Source organism: Phalacrocorax aristotelis, chromosome 2 (assembly GCF_949628215.1).
Source record: "Phalacrocorax aristotelis chromosome 2, bGulAri2.1, whole genome shotgun sequence".
Taxonomy (NCBI): Eukaryota; Metazoa; Chordata; class Aves; order Suliformes; family Phalacrocoracidae; genus Phalacrocorax; species Phalacrocorax aristotelis.
In genome coordinates, this window is record NC_134277.1 from 117,572,347 (window position 1) to 117,589,462 (window position 17,116).

Consider the following 17,116-nt stretch of genomic DNA (forward strand, 5'->3'; position numbering starts at 1 on the left):
AATTAATTTCAAGTGTGGGAGCGGTTTAAGGCCAACCAGCAGAAATTCTATTCTGTCCATGTAAAAATGAGGTTTCACCACATTTACTTTTTATAACCCATATAAAAGTCAAGTAAAAGTAATGAATACCTAAAAGCCATCTCAGTGGACTGGCAAAGACTATCTGTATTCTTGAAACTCATCTTACATATTTCTGCCTATGCTACAAGGATCCATAGCTAATCACAACTGAAACATCAAACTACCAAGAAAACAGCCTCCTTTCCAATCCATTTCACTGCCTTGCAGCAGACCTCCTTCCAAGCCACTTCTGCATGGAAAAGTGCTGGCTAAAGAAAGGAAAACTTAGATCATGTGGTTATAATTATTACCAGGCAAGGAATATTTCTTCAGCTCAGTGGTAAAGTAAAACTCTGTCGCTCTCTGCTCCCAATAGTGTCCATCGCAAAACAACTGCCTCATTAAATCTCTGCAGTAAGATTAATATGCCGTAGCTGCACTACATTTATAACTTGGTACTCTATAAAAAGCACATTTAATGGTTAGAGCCAGAGCTTAGATACAAAGTATTACTATAAAAACTTCTGGCAGTGTGTACACAGTGTGGGCCTTCTGTACTGCTTGCTCTATCAGAAGGTTTTTTGTTTTCAATATCGGCACTGCATTCTTGCTATAGAGAAAAACATAATGTTAAATCTTGCCTAGAAACAGACAGAGAACAACACAGGACATGATGGGAAATAAATAACTAGCAAGAGAACTTAACCATTGAGAATTATTTTAGGAAAAAATGCAGAAAAGCAACCATTCCTTGTCATATTGATTTCCAGTTTTGCAGTCCTTTATTTTTCAACTTCGTGTGTCTACAGCAGTACAAGTTTGCTTTTTTCCAACTTTGCAGATAGCTAAATGGTCATGGTACATGGACATAAGTACATTCAGAGGAGTTTGAAAAACCTCCCATTACAAAGCAAAGAACTCTCTCACTTTTATTTCCTCTTTTCAAACAATACAGTTTATGTGCAGAGCCACTAGAACCTATAAAAAGCACCGAACACCAAACACAAACCCACAGGACACACACATAAGAGAAATATAAAGTCTTCTAGCTGAACAAAAAATTAGCTGCATTCTTCACCTTCATAAGAGAAATAACTCCAACTGTTCTCAAACAAATTACCTACACATATTCAGAGATGACTAGCCTTCTAGGAATATCCTGAAGGAGCCAGACCTTACTCCAAAAGGTGACCTCAGCTGATTGAATGAGACTATTCAGATGAGTCAGTCCTGCTCTTCATATAAAATTCTGTGAAACTGGTACCAAAGACAGAAGTGAAGTACTTCCTGCATTCTCAGAACCATATTAGAGAATAAAAGAGCCATTGTTGTTACCGGGAATTAACAATATTTCTTCATGATTATTAACAATACATATCCCTGTGATCCTGACTTAGAAAAACAGCTTTGTCCAGCCAATCTCACTGACTTAAAATTACGGAACCCTTAATTAATCCCTGACCGGTAAGAAATTATACAAACAATCCTGAAAGAAATTACCCTTATCCACATAGTTTACAAATACAGAAATAGTTGAAGTGGAATGAAAATTCAAGTTCATCTGAAATAGCATAGGGTGGGGTTTTATGTGGGGGATGTAGAGAAGAATTTTTTTAACAAAAAGAAAATGAACAGAAAAAAAAAGCAAAGCATGCTGCACTTCAGAAGTATCTCACTTTCAGTTGGGTGACCTACAAAAGGCAGAATTTCTAATTCTCAGGAATTGAGAGGTGAGGGGAGAGGAATGTTATTTTCCATTGCGAGCCCCAAGAATGCATTCTAAGCTGAAACAGAGAAGGAAGAACGCAGGCTTTGCAAAAACACCCCAATACAAAAATCCCTCACACTTGTTGTCAAACAGTTAGCAAGCACTAATGAAGGAATTCAGCATTACCAGTCTGTGCGGCTGTGTGTCCCACACCTGCCTGCTGGTCCTCTGTTTCACTTTCTTCTACTGTCAGAAAAAGGTAAACAAAACAAAAACAGAACAAAAAAAAGATGTTAGGTAGGTAGCTGAAGTGTTTCAAGCATCTTTACACCAGCTTCAGTTCTGAAAGCCAGTAATGCTTGTACAACATGGGCAAGAAAAGCTGCACTGCAAAGTGCGGAAGTGTAGACCAGACCAAAACAGAATACGTTGCTGTATGGAAGCTACAAATCTGAGAAGAGAGTGACCAAATCAGTTTCGTGGCTTAAAAACCAAATCAAATTTCCTCTGGGATATTTGTCTTCAATGCACTCTATTGTATTTTATTATGGAACTAAATGAGAGAGTAATTCTAGGCTTTAAGATTCTGCTTGCTCCACACAGATAAGCAAAAGCCTTCTCCTGGCAGACGGGAGAGGTGTGTGTGCTAATTCATAAATATGCTTTAAAAAATAATAATAATAATCCTATATTCAGGAGCAAACATCTCAGCAATGCAGACAGCCTTGCAAAGGAGAACTAACCCCATGCTGTTTTACTGTATACACCATGCCAGCATCTTTCCCTTGGCTCACAGCTTTCCAGAGCAGTAGAACTAAAAACAATACAATTTCTTGTCAGATTCACTATTCAAAACTTGTTGGGCAAGAGTGAACCTAACAAGAGCCATTCTGCTGCTACTTTGAAAAATTAGAGTGTGCTGTTCTCATATGCTCTGATATGATGCCTAAGTAAGATTGACTCTCCCAAAGTAAAAGTAAGGGAAGAGCTAAAAAGCAGAACCATTTCCTTTTTATTCTCCCAAAGACTGAGTTCTTTGAGTTAGAGAACAGCGGAGAGAAAAGAATTCATTCTCCCTCCACAGGGGAAAAAGCTGAAAGGGGAAAGACTGCACTTTTACAGCATTTCCACTCCCAAGAATTCAGACCTCAAAAATAATCATGCAACTGAGTTAAAATCCAAAGATTTGGGGTTTCTTTTTCTGGTTCTTGGGACAAGAGAGTGCAACACTTAGGGTCACATATAAATCTAGACATATATTCAAAAGAAGAGATACATATACACACTCCACAGGTACCTCTTTTCCTCCTCCGCCAACCCCAAGGCTTCATACAACTGGTTGTTTCTAGAATCTGAGTTTCTAGAAAAAAAACACCAGTTTTCATAAGGACACTCTTAGGACACCAGAAACTTGAAACACAGTGCATATATTAGAAAGAGTCAAGTACAATCTCTGAAGGACTCTAAACAATCTCAATCTCTGTCCCAGAGCTGTGGCTAGTGAGCACGCTCTTCTAATCAACACAGATCTGATAAAATTTCCCCAGCCCTGAAGTCAGTCAAGTATTTCACAAAATATGATTTTATGAGCTGACTGTTCCAGCTGAACTTGTATTTTGCAGCCATGAAGTTACCAGTACTTCAGCTGTGATAATACTGTACAATTTTCTTTGTTATGCTGAAGCAGTCATCCCAGCAGCCCTCACAGCTAAAGGAAACTGGTCAGACAAAGCAAGCAATGGGAAAAGCTCATGAAAAGCTGAATTTCGGGGAACATGTGGTCAAACACAAACTAAGCTAAATAGAAAGATTTTTCACTAGGGCAGCACAGATCTGTAAGACTTGTTAATAAAACAAGAAAAATAATTAATACAACTAGTATACAATTAAAAAAAAAAAAAAGATACTGCCTTTTGAGACCCCCTCAAAGCCACCAGTGAAACCTCTGCAGCAGCCCAACCCAACCCTGTCTATGCCCACCATCAGCTGTTGAACTATTTCCAAAATATGTTCTCAAGAACAAGCTCTAAACCTGAAAAATGAGTCCACTGTTCCATCCCTCAAGAGGAAACTCACCTTGGTCATCAGTACCCACTGATAAACCTTATTAAAGGTTATAGACATATCTGTTATCTCCAGGGAAATCCTCAACCACGATACACATCACCACTCAGTCCAGAAATGTAGTTCAAAAACTCTACCATTTTTAAAGTTTCAAGATGGAATTGAGGTGGCCAAACATCAACTTTTCAAGAACTGCTTCCCAAGTGGGAAACTTTAAAATCAAGCAGCTACCTGCTAAGAAGTAAACAAGATCTGCTTGTTTAAAGCAGATCGCCACTTGTAAGTGTATGCAAATCAAAATGCAAGATTTCATCTTTTCTGCTGTTCTGTACTGACTGTCTACTGCCACCAGCTGCAGTACCAGAATCTCTCACTGCTAGCGGGAAGTGACTGCACACTGAAATGTGCTCAGTTTTGCACTGCCAACTGAGGGGTACACCAAACCTTTTTAGGTCTTCAAATGGAAAAAACAAACATGGATACTGCGTAACAAACTGTTTTCACATATGCAATTTTGTAACGTAAAAACATGCCAGCGTATGCCTTATGAAACCCCATGTTTAAACTTCTCTGCTATTTAGGGATCTGAAAATTCTGTGAGAGCTGAGGTTTGCTTTCAACAAAGGCTGACCACTATGTCTTTATTACACTAGAAAAAAGGAAACAAGCATTAGAGCAGGTAACTGTGGCTAGCATCTTTCTAAACTGTTGTTCAAGCCCTTCAAGGACTCTCAGACACAAAAGAACCAAGTAGGTCACAACAGGCCACAGCACAAAGACTTGCTAATAATACTCAACTAGACTGACATATTTGTCAGGAAAATTAAAACAGCATTTAGGGGGAAATATGGTAAAAGGAATACCCCGCAAAACCCACAGAATTAGGGAAATCTCAGCATTAGCACAGATCAACTACAAAAAGCATCTCATTTTCCTGTGCTAGTATTAGTATTTGTTACATTAAGTAAGCTACAGCTGGTAGCATCAGATAAGCTCCCAATTAGCACTTCATGCCTTTCCACAACCAGATCCTGAAAACTTCACTGCTATTTCAGCTCTTGGACCAAAGTTAAACTCACCTGACTATGAAAGTTAGCATGACATGCAGCCAACACTAACTTCTCTTAAACATTAACTATACCATTTTCTTCCATGAGAGGAAGGCAACTTTAAACAGAACCTATATAGTGAGATGTTTTAAATTTTGCTAAGCAGAAACATTTCTCTAGCACTAGCATGAAATATAATGAAATATAATGAAAAAAAAAAAGCCACAAGGATGATATGCAGAAAGAACAGCAGTGTGTATGCACTATTATTACTTCAAACATCAAAATTACTGATACTTTAGGACTGTAATTGCGCATAGGGGTGTCATCTTCATTACAGCATATACCACATCATAGCATAAGGTAAGACAAATTCTACATAACAAAGCAATAGAATACTAGTAAAAGGAAAGGCCTCAGGAAACCAGAACAATAGCTTATTAATCCAGATCATGAATAAGTGATGTTACTGCTGAACTTCTAGATACATTCTAGATACATTTGAAGTAATGTTTCATGAAAGCAACAATATTCCTTGTCCCTACAATTATGTGCTTATGACCACAGGTCACCTGTTTTTTTCGCTGCAGAAATATTTCTCAGCTGACTTATCTGTTCCTTAAAACAACAAACCATCAAGCCTCTACTATGTATTTTCGCAGTGCAACTTTTGAAAAACAAAACAAACAGGAAACCCAAATAATAAAATTTCTAAAAAAGACCAGATCACCACAACAACTGTGACACCACACTTCTTGAGAGCAATTTAAAAAAAAAAAATCTCAGTAAGGGAAAACAGAATTCCAGCACGTCAGTTTTATCCCCCGTTATAAAAGCTTGTGGTTTGGACAGATACCAGTTTTTACAATTTTACCACAAAAAAAAACATATCTCTAAACTGAAGCTGTATCTATATGAAAGGTTAGGACATTTCAGCTTTGGTATGGCCAGCGTTCAAGGCAAACCCTGGTTTCAGTTCAGAGCACCTCTGATGCTTAGGCTGCTGAATGTCAACACTAAGACCAACTATTCTTTTTAAAAGAAAAAAAAAACCAGAAGCAAACAAACAAAAAACACCAAAAACAACCAACAAATCAAGTAGTACCATCAAGGAGAGCCAATGAGGAAAACCTGTGGGAATTTTGACATAGAGGTCCTAAAAATAGAATCAGTCTCCTGACTGCTCTACAGCAACACCTGCTGATCAATGAGGATTTCACCCCTTTTGCTTAGGGTCTCTTCACGGGACACATGGTTAGCCTATAAAGGAGGGAGATTATTTTATGAAGTTAGTACAAAATAAACACATTCATATTCTACTGACTAACCAGGATTCCCCTTCACTGAAGAGTTAATCTGTAGATTTAGCACGCTAAGGAAGAGCACAAGTCACCTCTGGTTGATGCTGGGAAAAACCTTGTATGGAAAAGAAATGGATAAAATTAGAAATGTGAAAAAGGACATTTTCACTGAAAGGGAAACCTTTTGGAGAAATCTTGCTAAGATTTATGGCTTCTGAGCTACAACAAACCATAATAAAATCAAAGCAAAAGATAATTGAGAAAAGTCTATTTTCTTCTATTCTAGGTGGGTTAATAAATTAAAAGAAAAAAAAGAACTGCCCCAAATGCCTGAGCCTCTTCTCAGCTTGTTAAACAAAGCAAGAGAAGCCACATATCCCAAAATAAACGATAAAAATAGATTGCTATTGATTTATCCCTTCCTAAAACATATTCCTTGAGAGATGTGAAAATAAACCTAATATAGCAACTAAGACTGTTGGGATAGGAAGTTTAGAATACATATTTTTAACTTGCACTTTGCATTGCCTATAATTCAATACTTAATCTATAAATTTCCATTAGCATATGATTAGTAATTCAATTTAAAGCCATCTTTGCACAAAAGCCTTTTTCTTAGGATGGTAACTTTGCCAAGTGCATCTTCAATCTACATGTTTGAATAATTTCTGCAGACAAGTAATAGAGACACCAGCTGTATTAGCATAATCAATACACAATTTACCGAGTTACCCAGACAGAACAGAAATAAAGCGTGTGTGCCATTATTTCAGTACCTAGAAATGTCTGTGATTTCTGGAAGTATCTTTCTACTTCTCTTTTCCCTCCTCCTCCTGGCCACATAAAAACCAAGAGGACGTTCATACTGCCACCATCTACAGGTAGATATTAAGTATGATTAGATAGATTAATCACATAGCAGAAGGCAAATTTAAGACCCAGTTACAGGAGGTGCTGAGTACCCTCTAACTCTATTAAATTCAATGGATTTTGATGACGTTTCGCACTTTGCAATAATGTGCTGTGGAAATAAATCTCCATAGGGGTTCAGTCAGGATACAAAACTGAAACTGAAGAAGTTACAGAGTAGTATTAAATGCAGGATCACATGTCAATGCACCACCTGCTAGAGCTACACCCTCCTCTGCTTTCTCCTCTCCCTAGGTACCACTGGTGCTCTAAGACTCACCTTTTAAACTCTTCTGGCTGACACACGCGAGCACAGGATTTCACACGTGGCTATGTCACATGTGAGCAGCAATTCAGTGGGTGACTCCTGGAAGTCAACAACCACTTCAGGCTGCCTCATAATGTCCCAGCATTCATGAAAGTTTATAACTACTGAAAAAGTATTGTTTTCTGAAGGGTTTCACCTAGTACCAATACACATCTATCAGCTACTAGCCAGAAACCTGATGACCATTTTGACACCCAAATGTATATGCACCTGATTACTTCAGTGGGAGCAGAGTCAGAAAAAGAAATGCATCGGTATATTATAATTTCAAATATCTACGTTCCAGAAGTCTATTGAAAATTAGTTCTGTGTGTGTAGCTGCAACTCTACAAGAATTCAATTAATCATACGCATGAATATTTGTATTTCTGATTTGTTTTCCTTTGTGCTTTGACATACCCCTTTTTTTATTTCTACCCTCCCCAGCATTGTAGCACTATTCTTTTGATACCTGGAAATCATTATTTTCCTTAAAAGATTCCAGTTATATAAAGCATTTTTCTTCTTGCATTTGCTTTTTCCAGAAGACAAAGCACCTCATAGCATTCATATTTTTTACTCCTCTCTTTAGTCTATCCCAACACTGAGCTTGGGTTTTTTTTCCCCTAATGTTCTTCTTGTAGAAAGACTGAAGTAGGAGTTCCCAATTAGACTGCAGTGGTTGGAAAATATTATTCTTATGCTAAAATAAAGTATTTTCCTAGGCAGCACATAAACATAAAAGTAATAAATACACTTAAGTGGAAAGAAATTATGCTTAAGAAATCCTTCGGATATGCTTCCAACCCTTGATCTCAAGGATGACAGTATCCAAATGTGACAGCCTAAAGACGTCCAGTTTTACATAACACTGTGTGCAGAAAAGGCAGGAGATGCTCCTTCCTGCAGCAGAGGGAGGATTGTACAGAAACCCCAAAGCCAGGGGTGGAGGGGATATCTTCTTCTGGATAGCTGAGGTAGTAGATTCATTAGTCCTGCCCAGAATGCTAACTTTGCCTCCCTAACCATGCATCTTTTACTCATATTTTTATTGTTTAAAGTAAACTAATAATAGTATATTTTAAAAAGTACTTTTCTCCACAGAATCTTAAAGCTTTTTATAAACCTCATGTAAATTCCAGACAACCCTAAGACTCTCTATCATGCAATGTAACAGATTATAATAGATCAAAGTATAAAAAATTAAATAAAAATAGTCAAATTGAGGTCCATGGTGAGAATCAGCAATGCAAGAGGGAATCTCTCTGGGAGTCGATTCTTAGTACCAGAGTCAGGACTTTTTAGCTGTCCTGCCTATCTCAAACTGAGTACTCCACTTCCATTCCTGACAGTGTGACTGGGGGCATCCAGCCCGTTTTGAGCAAAGACAGAAGGCTAAGATAAATTTTAAGCCTAATCACCAAACCCGGAACTTAACAAGAATGCTTTCAGGGTGATTCCCCTCAATACACTGAAGTACCACCTAAGCTTTCTTACTCTCTCACAGGGACATAACTAAGAATTTCTGGTACTCCTACGGACCTGCATTTTCAACTGTGCTTAGAAAACAGGAAATTCATTAAACACTGTCTACAAAAGCCTAAACTCAGCAAGAGAGACCAATCTGAATCAAACTGATGCATGGATCACAGAACGTCAAAGTAACCAACGTTACACAAGTCTGAAGACAGGTGATGTAAGGAAGGGCTATGAGGATCTACAGTAAAGGTCACTGCCTTTTAAAATTAAGTAATTTATTTATGTGCCTAAAATGAGGGACTTAAATTGAGGAGTTTGGGTCATCTGACACTGTTCCAACACCAAATCAAAATACAGCTGCATGCTTTGGCTCTATTACCTGAAGACTTACATTTATCTGAGTCAAAAAACCCCACCTCCTTTCAACTGAGATTATCCCTGATTTACCAGAGATCTCTATCTACTGTGTACCAGGGTTTTTATGTTTCTTTTTGATCCCTCAAACTCTCTGCCCTGTTATACATGACTGTCTGTCATGTAGAATAGCACTCTGACCTATATCCACAAAGCAACTTAGAAGCCCAAAAACTAGTGAGGGGACACTGCATCTAAATTGCCAGAAGTTCTGCTTAGACACCACTCGGGTCAGGCAGTACCTATGGTTTTATCATCCAGGCTTTTTCAGTACTGCGTAGTTCAATGCTGAAATCAAACCAAAGCCCCACCCCAGCTGGCTAGTGGAAGAATAATTATTTTCCTGCCTGCCCTGGCTTTGGGCGCAGTCTCATGGGCTGTTTTTTCACAGTTTACATACCCTCTCTGGTTGCTGCAAGATACTGGCAGAAAATGTGTACGTTGAAATACCTCTTCCTTTGCCCCTGGTGCCCACATGCACTGGTTAGATCACTCACCCAGGATGTGGGTGGCACCAGCTCGACTTTCTTTTCTCTCAGAAGGATTTGTACTTATGTCATGAGCTTCCTAACAAAGAGCACTTACCCACAGACTTGAGGTGCACTCATTCATTGCTGTTGAAGCTGCCATATCTCATCTACAATATTCACTGAACTAGAAAGAAGGAGAATTAGCATGATACCTTATCCTTGTGGTTAGGGTACCCATATGGGAAGTGGGACACATGGACTTCAGTTCTAGTTTCACTGAAATAATTCATCAGAAGTAATAAGGCAGTAAGTACTTGGCAGACCAGGATCCAGGTCTCTTCTTTCTCCATTGGTACTCAAGCCATTAGAGCCGTAAGTCCTGTGTATAAATGCTCTTCCTCACCCTCTTGTCCAACAAATACTTAATTACACTTTTGAAAAGGGAAACCTCATTGACAAAAAAAAAAAAGGGCAACGCACTCATAGCACAATATACTGCTGTGTAATGACTGATGTACTCCCCGTGAGACAGAATCAAACACCCTCAGACAAAGCACAGAACATAACTCCCACCTCTCACATGCTAGGGGAGCAGATAACTTTCCCTCTTCAGTAAAGAGGAGAGGAAGAGCAGCACCACAACCCCTCAATTCCTTCTAACTTGGGAGGAGAGGAACCACCTGTCCCCTATCTCCAAAAAGCTGGATACTATGAGATACGCTATTGCACTAAGACAGACACACACATTTAGAACAGGGGAGGAGCTAAGACACGCTATTCTTTCCAAGTTTCTCCTATTATCTCCTTAAGGTAGGTCCTACTCAACAACATTCATAAACCTCTAAACTACCTATGAATTACATAAAGACTACAAGCACCTGGTGCAAGATAACTATTCCACTAGACAACCAGACACCTGAAAACTAAGCAGTACAGCACTAGCATCTTACAGGATGCAAGCCCCCTTTTTTGGACCTAGCCTTTGAGCCTTCTGACCTTTCTTCATTGATTTACATTTGTATGTGGCGAGCAACTCCTCTGCTCAACCGATTCACCAGAAATCACTAACCGAATCTCATCCTATGCTGTAGTTCTTTATAAGTCACGTAACACACAGCATTCCCTGCAGTTGCACACACAGACCAATAGCAACCCATTTCCTCCTCCCATCTTCGTAGTGAAAACGTTACATCAGGCATGGATCTTGACATCCTGTTGTCCTGGAACAAGTGAATCAGAAAGTTCCTTCCTCGCAATTGTATTCTTTGGAGGTGGAAAATAATTAACTTCCCCACCCCCTCCTCCTTCCTCCTGCCACTATCAAAGTTAGAAATTCACTTGACTCTGTCTGGGAAAAAAAACCCAGCCATCGTAATTCGATGCCAGAGAAAGTTTTGTTGATCAAAGCATAGCCTAGTCTTCCCAAGGACACTGCCTCACTACATCATGTCATCTCATCCAGCAACACAGCAGGTATTTTATTTTTGTTTTTAAAGTTCCTTTCAAGAAGTTAATGAGTCAATCATGGAAGCTGAATTTGATAGGTTATCAAAAGAAGTTAACAACAAAAAAATCAAACTAAAAAGCAATTATCCTGGAATTCATTGTTTGAAATATATTTTCCTGGCAAAACACAACCTAATAATAGTAAGGACACAACAAGTTTTAGGGACTGTATACAAAAGCCATCTATTGTGCAGTTAACCAGGACATTTAAACATAAAAGTGCACTATGCTCGTGTGTAACACCAAGCGCCTGTACAAGAAACTAGGAGAGAGATTTCGCACTTCCTGTTAGGTACGGACAGAATTCCTCTTGCAGGTTATTGCCTTGCATGAGAGCATAAGCTCTCCAAAAATGGGGTTTGGGAAGGAGGGAAAACGCCAATACCCTCACTGTCAACATCCTACCCATTCATCCTCAGAGCAAAAAGGTGTTCTGCTTCAGCCAAGAGGCTGATTAACTAACGACTAGTACTTCCAAATTTGTAAGAAGGCTAACTAGTTACCGATACTCTGTTTTTAAAGCAACTATAGTAAGCCCCTATCACATTAAAAAAGAAGGGGGGGGGGGGGGAAGTCACTATACCAACAGATATATAAATGACTTTGAAAAATCTTGAAGGACTAAAAATCCTAACCTTGGTAAAGAAAAATTGCACCTAATTGCACCTATATTTAAAAGCGAAAGTATCAGATCAATCACTTAAAAAACACCCCTCTCTCTTGCTTTCATGATAAAAAAGAGTGGGGAAAACAACACAACAAAAACACATGCCCCCGATATCTAAAAATTTCAGATGGCATTAATTGTGCAGAATTGGTAACAATCCTACAACCCTTCTTAGAACACATTATATGGATTCAACTGTACAAAGAAAAGTTGTGGTATAGCATGCACGGCATCACTCTAGCTAAAGGATAATCTAAAAGGCTCTAAAAGGCTCAAATGTGCATACACCAGAAGAACATGGATAACCTAGACTAAATCCTGAAAAAGGAGGGGACAAAAAAATCCTCTGCGCCTTTTTCTCAGTAATTATGCAGTATGGAGGGAAAAAGTGTTTGAAACGGAAGGAATGTGAAGTGGCAATAAAAAAGTGTGACCACTGTTAACTAGTGTTGAGTATTGTAAATAGGGAGGACAACAGTCCTGGTTCCAAAATCCATTGGAAGAGAGCAATTTTGTGCAGTCTTATTAATGCGTGCACAGAAGAACGTAAAGCAGGGTTGGGTTTTTTTTGGAAAGTAGGAGGGTGGAATAAATATGTTAATTATAACATGTTGTAATAAGGATACCCCCAAGATCAGACCTATCTTTTTTGCTACAGCATAGTCCCTAGGCATATGGCTAACTACTCCTTGATCATTATCCTGGCTAAAACTAAAGCTACTGAAGTTTAGGAGACTCATATCTAACAGAATTTCTTTCATCTCTAATAGTTGCTAAACTAGCATAATTACTCATACTTGAGGTGAAATAGAACCCAAGTTGTCTAAAATTAAGGCTAAAACAAAAACAAACCTCACCACCTCTTTCAGTATTTGCACATTCATCTTTTGTCAGACTCCTATGCCAAGTGTTGCGTTACGATTTAAAAGTATTTAAAAGCTCCTCTTGTGCTATCTGGCTTTCATAAAGAAAGCAACTGAAAAACTTCAGTGCTTGGTAGTAACACGCTGCAACATATATTTGAAAACAGACATGTACATTTTCACAGCACCCGATAAGACAGGCCTAATTCTTTGTAGATCTGTATTTTGTCCCTTCAGGGAAAAATATACATACATCCATATATATGCCACGGTTCTGATTTAAGTGAAATAGTGCCTTTTCCCCACCCCCAGCTGGGACTGATTTTGAGCTCTGGTAGCCCTACAGGAACCGATGGAAACCATAAAATACAGCTGGGAAAAGATGCGAAGAGGTCTATCTTAAGGTATCAGCATTTACACTGTATTTTAATCAATCTGAAAAAACAACTCCAAATACCTTATTTTCAGTGTTTGACACAGAAAAAACACTGAATCCATATGGTCTGTATAATATGTTAACAGTTCTTCTAGCTCCGTTCATCACGTACGATTATTCAAAAGGAAGATATTTTTTCCCCAAAATGCGTGAGTTTCAAAATACTGAATCGTGTTTCAGAACAAAGAAATGAGAGCTATTAAACCTGTTGTAAATTAGACTGAACGAATTACAGAGCAACATAAAGCCCTTCAAGACATCTTAGATCATGGCGGATAATGTTATCCTACACACGTTAGATAAGTGCCTCCATACCGACAGCTTCCCTCGTTACACAAGTTAACAGCAACTCCGGAAAACAAAATCCAACCAAACCAAACATGCAGTATTTCTAAGCCTCTTAGTATTATCTTTCTCACAAGGTTTCACCCTTATGGAAAGCAGCAGTACAACCAGTAGCCATTTAGATGCAGCTGTTTAGATGCTCACTCCTAATAGTACCTGCTCCCAAGAAGTAGACGGTGATGGTCAATATAACTCACGCCAGCCCCAAAAATGACTGGGTAGCATTACCGTAATCCCACAGCTAATCAAGACCATCAATACCACTATGCATTGCCAAAGTCAATGAATATTACTAAAGGTTAGGGATGTTTTTGTTGTTACGGATTTTTTTAATCTATAAAGGAGCTGGGGCATGCTTGGCAAGTTGAAAAGAGAACACTATAAATAGCCTCCATTATAAAAAGATGGTAATCTTAAATCCTTTTTGTAATTTGTTTTTTTCGTGTACTCTTTTATGTTCGATATCGTATTTTTTGCCCTTTTTTGGATGGCCAAATAGAAGCCAGCAATCCACTCACACATCACACAGATGTTTTTGCTTTTCAGGCCAAATGGAATCTTACGAATTTTTTGTTCCCTCCCTGTAAAATGATGATGCCAAAATAACACAGTTCCTGAAAATGGCCCGTTCAGAAAAAGTTCTTTGGACTGATAATAGTGAAACTTTAAGTTAAGTTCACAGAAATCATGCCAATACTAATTGCTGTTTTTGTTTATGCTGCATTGACTGTAGTCTAATCAGCAGACAATCTAATGACTTTTGAGTCTAGTCCGTGCAATTTAGAAGCTGGGAAGGGCTGGGGCTGAGAATAAACATTCAAATAGTTGACAGATACACAGAAATGTAAAGGCTACTGTTTGAAGGGGATCCAAATGTCAAATTCTCTCTGAACTATTGCTGCTATGAAGTAGGACTTTTGTTCTAATCTGCTACTGTTCTACCTTCCCCAGTACCACCCCACATCACCTGCACCTCTTTGCAAGAAACATCCTCTCGCTTCGAATTTATGATGAGAAAACAAGTTGCATTACAACACAGGTATATTTACTCAGTCCACCAACACTCTGCACGAATGGTGCTGCAGTTGTGAATTCAGTCAGGATGGAAAGAGGACCTAGGTTTCCTCAAAAAGAGGGAACAACTTTAAGAGATGCTCCGGGCTTGCCAAAATATTTCAAGATACAAGCCTTCTTTAAGCAGAACATAGATTTGTAAAATACAACTGCTAAATTTTTCCTTCTCATCTTTCTAGGAATTCAGTAATTTTATTTCTGCGGTCAAATGTGGGATACAAAATTACAATGAGTAAAAATTTACTCTGAAGTAGTAACAAAATATTTTTACATTTTTTTCAAAAATAAATCACGTTCCGAGATTACCGCTTCTATTAAATGTGTGGGGCTGTTCTGGTTTCTGTGTGATGGTTTCTCTAACACCTACAATTTCAGTGATTTTTCATGACTGACTTTAGCATAATGAATATTACCTGACTTTAGCTTAGAGAAACTCGGGTTTAGTGTTTAGTAGAAGTACATTTTCATTCAGGTTTGTATAAAGAACAGCTGGTTTTCTTTGCAAGTGACTATATTTTTGTACCTTTGTTGCTAAACAAAGTTTCTCATCAAAAGCCGGTAGTAAGGGCAACAGAAAAACCTCAAGCCCTCCCAAAACTAAAACCCCATAAACCAGAAAGGGGAGGGCGGGGGAAGGCAGTCAGTAACCTAAGTGTGATTTCTACAAAGCATGCCAAGTGACAAAAAAAGTTTACCATTCAAATGGCCAAGTTAAACAAGATAGGGGGGAGCTGCTCCCCCCTCTTCCCTGCTTTCTCATCTCAGGGGGTCTCAAGCACGGTTGTACTTAGGGAATGGTGCTGCCCTTAGGTGCTGGGAGTTTAAGGAGTCCTACCAATTGCCCTTCCTCAATACTGTTCATTTGCACAGTGGCTCTTTTGGGGCTTACACACAGGTATCGTATCTCTGATTTATCTCCCCCCACCTGCCTTTCTCTTGCCATCCTCCCTCCCCACCAAAGGCATTAGGTGATCTTGATCGGGTCAATGATACCTAACAGATTCTTCTTTTTGGTTTTTGGTTTTTTTGGGGGGTTTTTTGTTTTGTTTTTTGGGTTTGTTTTTTTTTTCAGAAACTAGCAAAGGACATGGGATAAATTAATCAGTAGAATTAAATGTAGGTCAGGACTGATGAGTTTGATGCAACCGATCCTTCCTCTGCCTAAAAGAGCCCAGCAGTTTAACTTTAATTCCTCCTTCCTAAAGTAAAATAAGATACTCGAATTAGAGTTGTTCAGAAAGTTCAATAATTTACTCTCCATTTGAGACTTTCTTCTTTTTCTGCCACAACCCTGTAGTATATTTCTAAGAGACAGTCCTTTTCACAGAAAGTAATTTCAATCTTATTTTTCCTTGGAAAGATGCTTTTATTATTTTTAAATTGTAAGATGCTTATCTAATGTTAGCCATGCCTTTTTTCTTTCCAAGGTTCAAATCTGAGACACAATCATCAGCAAGAGTTGGGGGGGGACAGTCAGACCAAAGTTGGCAAGGAACCAAAACAGAGGGTGCAGGGTGGGGGGTGGGGTGGGGAAGAGAGAGAAAAAGAAATAGAAAAGGAACGTAAACAGAAACCAGGGTAATTCAAAAAAATGTATTTTCAAGAAACAGAAGAAATTTAGTCATTACCAAGTTCTTAACACCCACCATTTCAGATGAACGTTAGTTTCATGCGTATAAAAAAACTCGATTGTCATTTTGTTTTAATGTATTTACCGGCCTTGTATCAGTATTCCCCTAAGATATAAGTTTCAAATTAAGTTATCAAAAGTGACAGACATATCAAAAATACCTCTTATATCTTCCCCCCAGAAAGGGTTGCTAAGTACATGACAAATTGGAAATGTAATGTGTAATTCTGTATTTTATTTAGATGTAAAACAGCACTCCTGAGTTTAAATAACTCATTTACATACATTCAAATAATAGTTTTTCAGAGAAGCTATTTAAAATGCTGTTTATTTTTAAACTCTAGAACTATATTTTGTACTGACTAAAACAGTAATACTTAAGAAATAAGGAATTTAAATAAACACTGCATTGGAAGTAAGGTTGAAATTCTCCTGGCAACATTACTTACAGCTTTTGTTTGTTCACTAAAAATTAAGATGTAATAATCGACGGGCAGACTCTTATCAATGAATTTAAATGCTATGTCCATGCAAGCACCTTTCAACTTCTCTGATGAATCGCACTATCAGCCCTTGCAGAAATCTTACAATCGGACTGCTTTCAGAATGCCATTAATCCACTCAAAAATGGACATGATTCAAGAAAAATAAAACAGGGAAAATGAAAAAGATATTTGAACAAAGGCCACCAAGAATGATAACCTACTCCCTAAAGGTAATTACTGTAGCAATAATTACAGATGATGATTGATTTACTGCCTGGGTTTAGTTGAAAAATAGTAAATAAGACACTGTGAAGAAACCTCTGTCATCTCTACCCAGAGCATTAAGCGG

At 38.3% G+C, this 17,116-nt stretch overlaps 1 protein-coding gene across 9 annotated transcripts in view; it reads right to left on the reverse strand.

Annotated features, from left to right (window-relative positions):
• The window catches only part of ZNF521 (zinc finger protein 521), a 237,129-nt gene that overhangs the window by 216,222 nt on the left and 3,791 nt on the right, over positions 1-17,116 (reverse strand). For 4 of the 9 annotated variants that reach the window (XM_075084889.1, XM_075084886.1, XM_075084885.1 and 1 more), the window contains one exon: positions 1,955-2,014. The exons of 3 other annotated variants lie outside the window; for them this stretch is intronic. Coding sequence is in view for 4 of the 6 variants with exons in the window: in XM_075084886.1 (XP_074940987.1) it covers positions 1,955-2,014 (60 nt within the window). In the remaining 2 variants the exon portion in view is untranslated. Of the gene's footprint in view, positions 1-1,954; positions 2,015-3,065; positions 3,129-17,116 lie in introns of all 9 variants that reach the window. 2 more of the 9 variants (XM_075084883.1, XM_075084884.1) reach the window with 1 other exon arrangement.